The sequence below is a fragment of the Microtus ochrogaster genome, chromosome 5, assembly GCF_000317375.1.
Source record: "Microtus ochrogaster isolate Prairie Vole_2 chromosome 5, MicOch1.0, whole genome shotgun sequence".
In the NCBI taxonomy this organism is placed as follows: Eukaryota; Metazoa; Chordata; class Mammalia; order Rodentia; family Cricetidae; genus Microtus; species Microtus ochrogaster.
This window is the reverse complement of record NC_022012.1, coordinates 95,147,493-95,152,706: the sequence shown is the minus strand read 5'-3', so window position 1 is coordinate 95,152,706 and position 5,214 is coordinate 95,147,493. Positions and strand designations below refer to the sequence as shown.

Below are 5,214 nucleotides of genomic sequence, written 5' to 3'. Positions count from 1 at the left end.
AATATACTAAATTAACAAGTAAAGGAAAAAATTTCTAGGGAGCTTAAATGACAAAAGCTACACATTGAACTAACTTTAAGAACAGGTGTGAAGGCTGGAGCAATGGTCCAGTGGTTAAGAGCATGGGCTGCGCGGCCAAAGGACTCAGGTTTGATCCCCACCATCCACATGATGGCTGACAAGTATCTCTAACTCCAGTTCCAGGGGGTCTGATGGCCTATTCTGGCCTCTGTAGACACCAGACATGTATGTGTACTGAGTGGTACACAGACATATATGCAGGCAGAACACCCATATATGTAAAAAAATGTGAGGGGCAAAGTAAACGAAGAGCTACAGCCACAAAATGGAGCGATGAGAGTTGCGTCGTGCGCCTCCGAGTCAGTCAGCGGTCACAGAAGTTAGGATGAAGTAGAGATAGTATCTCTGTGTTGAAAGTCACAAATCCTGGAATGGAAAACTAAAAAATGAGGTATATTTTAAAATAGTTTAAAAAATATTTTTTTTTTGTGGTTTTTCGAGACAGGGTTTCTCTGTGGTTTTGGAGCCTGTCCTGGAACTAGCTCTTGTAGACCAGGCTGGTCTCGAACTCACAGAGATCCGCCTGCCTCTGCCTCCCGAGTGCTGGGATTAAAGGCATGCGCCACCACTGCCCGGCAATAGTTTAAAAAATAAAAAGCTAGAAGTAAACAGAAGATGTGGCTCTTACTTTTCCAACAGTGAGGAGAAAAGACTGCACTAAGTTATTACTGCTCCCCTACCTTAGTGGCCCAAAGGAAAGAGCACTAAGCAATGGTCATTTGAATAATGCTTCCAAGAGAGTATGGTAAATACCCTCCTTATAAACAAAGCTAACTCAGAATTCCCTGTTGTCTGTCCGAAGCAGGCTTGTGGGCTTCTCCACACTGTGCGTCCGCTGGTGGTGGTTAAATGTGGAGCGCTGACTGAAGGCTTTCCCACAGTCGATACACTCGTAAGGCTTCTCGCCAGTGTGAACTCTCTGGTGCACAATCAGCTGTGAGCTGTCACTGAAGGCTTTCACGCAATCTTTACATTTGTAGGGCTTCTCCCCAGTGTGGGTTCTCTGGTGAACCATGAGGCTAGAGCTGTAGCTGAAGACCTTCCCGCACTCATTACACGCGTACGGTTTCTCCCCAGTGTGGATCCTCTGGTGGATCATGAGGTGAGAGTTCTGACTGAAACATTTCCCACACTCGCTGCACTTATAGGGCTTTTCTCCAGTGTGAAGTCTCTGGTGCCGAATAAGGCATTTACTTAAACTGAATTTCTTGCCACACTCACTACATTCAAAAGGCTTTTCCCCGGTATGAATCCGTTCGTGGTCAATGAGCTGAGAGTTCTGGTTGAAGGCTTTCCCACAGTCACTACATTTGTGCGGTTTCTCCCCACTGTGGAGACTCTGATGTCGAATAAGACACTTACTCCGACTAAAGGCCTTGCCACACACACTACATTCATAAGGCTTCTCCCCAGTGTGGGTTCTCTGGTGGTCCAGAAGATTTCTGTTGGAGCAGAAGGTTTTCCCACACTCACTGCACTCATGAGGCTTCTCCCCCGTGTGGGTTCTCCTGTGGTCCAGGAGCTGGGAACTCTGAGTGAAGGCTTTGGCACACTCATGGCATTTAGACAGTGTCTCCCCATCGTGGAGTCTCTGGTGCTGACTAAGATGGGAACAGAGCTGGTACGTCTTCCCGCAGTCACTACATTCATAAGGCCTCCCCGCTGCGTGTGTCCTGAGGGGAAGAGTTAGCTGAGATGTCTGTCGGAAGCTCTCCCCGCACTCAGTACACTCACAGGGTTTCTCTCCAGTCTGGGTTCTCTGGTGTCCAAGGAGGTGTGAGCTCCGGTTACAAACTCTGTCACACTCCTCACACTGATAGAGCTTCCGTCTCTTTGCTTCTCGCTGGAGCTCAGCAGAACTAGAGGGAAGATCTGCATGTTCCCCTCCATCTTTACACTCCTCATTTCTGTGTTCTGTGGAATTTTTCTTAGCTTTCTTTTCCAAGAAGTCACTTTCTTGTTCACTCCCTTCATCATCTAGGGGCTGCCCTTCCGCCTGTGCTACAGGATCTTCACAGATATCTCCTGGTTCTACCAACGCCATTCCAGAGAGTCCCGCTGAGGATATGTCAAGTGAATCGGATCCTTCAGAAACGTCGTGCTTTGGAGTGTACTCAGAACTTTCCATCCTGTTCTTACCTGTTGCTAAAAGAGAGAACAAGACAATTTTTACTTTTCTTTTTTGCTTTGTAACCGAAAAAAATAATATTATCATTAAGGAATGAGACAAAGGGGCTGGAGAGATGGCTCAGAGGTTAGGAGCACTGCCTGTTCTTCAGAAGGTCCTGAGTTCAATTCCCAGCAACCACATGGTGGCTCATAACCATCTGTAATGAGATCTGGTACAGAATACAGCATATATAATAAATAAATAAATCTTTTAAGAAAAAAAAAAGGAATGAGACAACATATTGAGTGCAGCGCGCGACTCCGCCAGCAGAGAAGACGCCACAACAGGATTCTTCTTGGAACGTACTTTAATGGAGCATACAAGACTGAAGCGTAGATAGAGGCAAAAAGACCCCGAGCCCGTCCATGCGGGGAATATATACAGCCCCTGGTCCGCCTCTGACATGTCATTGCCTGATTTGACGTTATCACTGCTCGATTGGCTCAGACCACACTGAGGCGATCGTGTGAGCAAGATGTGTGAGCAAGCGATAGGTGAGAATCAAATTACTCCTGGGCCAGCGGCGAGCGTGCGCAGAAGTTGTTTACCAACTAGGGACAATAGAAAAAGTGGCAACGGGCTTAATGCCAGACCCTGAGAACAGGGCAGCGCCGTGGCGCGCTACAATTGAGAAGTAGAGAGAAAAGAGAAACAATAGTCCAGAGAGGAGAAGGGCAAGGATGGAGGAACCTGAGCTAGCACAGCCTGTGCAGGAGGAAGCCTGAAAAGTAAGCGCTGGGTTGTAGCACAACGTCGCACCATTTCCCAGAGTCACTGCGACGCTGTCTTCTTAGTGAGTGGCTAAAGTAGGTTCCTCTCCACCCTGACATTGTACAGCTCCATGAGGTGGGATTCCCCTCTGTATACTGTGAATATGTTTTATTGGTTAACAAAGAAGCTGCTTTGGGTCAATGGCTTAGCAGAGCAAAGCCAGTTGGAAAATCTGAACATAGATATAGAGAGAGTAGGCGGAGTCAGAGAGAAGCCACGTAGTTGCCGCAGGGGACAGATGCGCTGGAACCTTACCAGTAAACCATGAGCCTTGTGGTAAAATATAAAAAATAGAAATGGGCTAATTTAAGATATAAGAGCTAGCCAATATGAAGTGTGAGCTAATAAGCCAAGCAATGTTGTAGTAATACAGTTTCTGTGTGATTATTTTGGGTCTGGGTGGCCAGAAAACAAAAGAGCAGCCTCTGTTTACAATTCCACATGTCTCCAAAAATATGCTGGGCCATGTGTTGGTGGTTCCTTTAATCTCACCTCTTAGGAGGTAGAGGCAGGTAGATCTCTGTGAGATCAAGGTCAGCTTGGTCTACACAGAGTTCCAAGCCAGACAGAGCTACAGTAAGACCTATGGAGAGAGTGGTAGCAGTTGGTTTAGGGAGGGAGGGAACCTTGACAAGAAAGAAAGCAAAGATGGCAGTGAGCTGATGAGAATCTCCACTGTGACATTGTGACAAGAGTTCAAAAATTGATCTCCTGTGCAACGTGTCGGTGGGAACACATGCACACACTCAGAACAGTGTTGAAGGAGATGGCAGGGCTAAGGACTGGGCAAAGCTAGTTCTATATTCCTATAAAAATTAAAAGAAGCACCAGTGGTTTAAAATATAAATTAATGCATGCCCTTGTGATCTTGTCTCTAAAGTAATAAGAAAATTAAATAGTTAAATATTGGTCTGCAGTTTTGGAGATTCAGATGTAAAATCTGGAGAAAAATTCATGGTTATCAACAAATACCAAAATGCTGGTTCCTTTAAACCACTTTGCAATGAGGCCCAGGTCAGCAAATCTTTAGCAAATGAAATTTTAAAATATTTAGGCCAGTAACTTTCATGTGCACCTCTGTTAAGTTGTCTACTGTCCTGGGTTGCTAATTACAGATGGGTCTCGGGGTCAAGTGACCCTGAACACGCCCCAAGGATGACAGGTGACTAGAGCTGGCCAGGGACCAGAAAGACCCAGGTCTAGCTTATCTGTAGCTCGTCACCAGGCAGAATTATTGACGGTCCACAGAGCCAGAAGGAATGGGAGGGCTGAAAGATCTGAGAGCATCAGTGGAAGGAACGTGCAGCAAGCACAAGCCCGAAGCAGCTGCACTGGTCACACGGGACACCCTCAGACCTCCGCTTCCCACTGTCTATTCTGACTGCTTTGTTCTGGGTCCCCATTCTTGCAATCCCTCAAACACAAAGACATTCCAAAACCCACAGAACTCTTACTTATGGCTAAGAAAATCCAAGTTAGCTCTCTACTGTTGATCAGTCATTAAAGAAAATGGCCACTGTTAAACTGGGTGATGGGTGCAGAGAGATCCATTATATACATCCAATTTATGTTTGCAGATATTCATAATAAAAGTTAAAACTCTGCTGTCCAGAGGACAGGATGCAGTTACAGACATGGGAATCATTACCCAGAGCGGCCACGCTGTGCTTGTTTTCCTCCTTCATGTTCTGGCTCAGGGCGTTCTGACTGAGTGCCAGGCTTTTCCACCTTCTCTGCATTGAGTCCTTATTCACTGTAATCTCCTGCAATGACAAGCTTCTATTGTTCATAAAGTCTCAGCCAGAAGAGCAGAGTTCTCAGGAGTACAGACATCACAGAGAACAAAATGGCAGTGGAAAGAGCTGGGTCAACAATCAAAAAGAACAAAACTGGGCTGAATGGACCCGTTACAGCCAGGGGCAGGGACCTAGTTCCAGGGGAAGCACCGGGCAGGAAGTGAGTTCCACCCACTCCCCCACATCCCAGACATGGAATCAAAAGAGAGCCACACTCACCCGAGGCCTGACCATCCTAAGCTCAGCCACTGCTGTGGAGTTCCCCACAGTAGCCTGGGCTCTTGCACTCCCCACTTCAAGACAAGCAGGACCTGGGGTGAAAGGTGAACACAGTGGGTCAAGCCTGCTCTCAGCTCCCTAAGGTCCATGTGCCAGAGAAGTGGATTTGTGGGTGTC

At 46.8% G+C, this 5,214-nt stretch overlaps 1 protein-coding gene across 3 annotated transcripts in view; it reads right to left on the bottom strand.

The window, feature by feature from the left end:
• Positions 1-646: 646 nt before the first annotated feature.
• Zkscan7 (zinc finger with KRAB and SCAN domains 7) overlaps positions 647-5,214 on the bottom strand; it is a 10,921-nt gene continuing 6,353 nt past the window's right edge. For all 3 annotated transcript variants that reach the window (XM_026779361.1, XM_026779360.1, XM_005348219.2), the window contains 3 exons: positions 5,038-5,129; positions 4,671-4,785; positions 647-2,226 (listed from right to left, as the gene is read on the bottom strand). In XM_026779361.1, the coding sequence (XP_026635162.1) occupies positions 857-2,226; positions 4,671-4,785; positions 5,038-5,129 (1,577 nt within the window). In that variant the 3' untranslated portion in view covers positions 647-856. The remainder of the gene's footprint in view (positions 2,227-4,670; positions 4,786-5,037; positions 5,130-5,214) is intronic.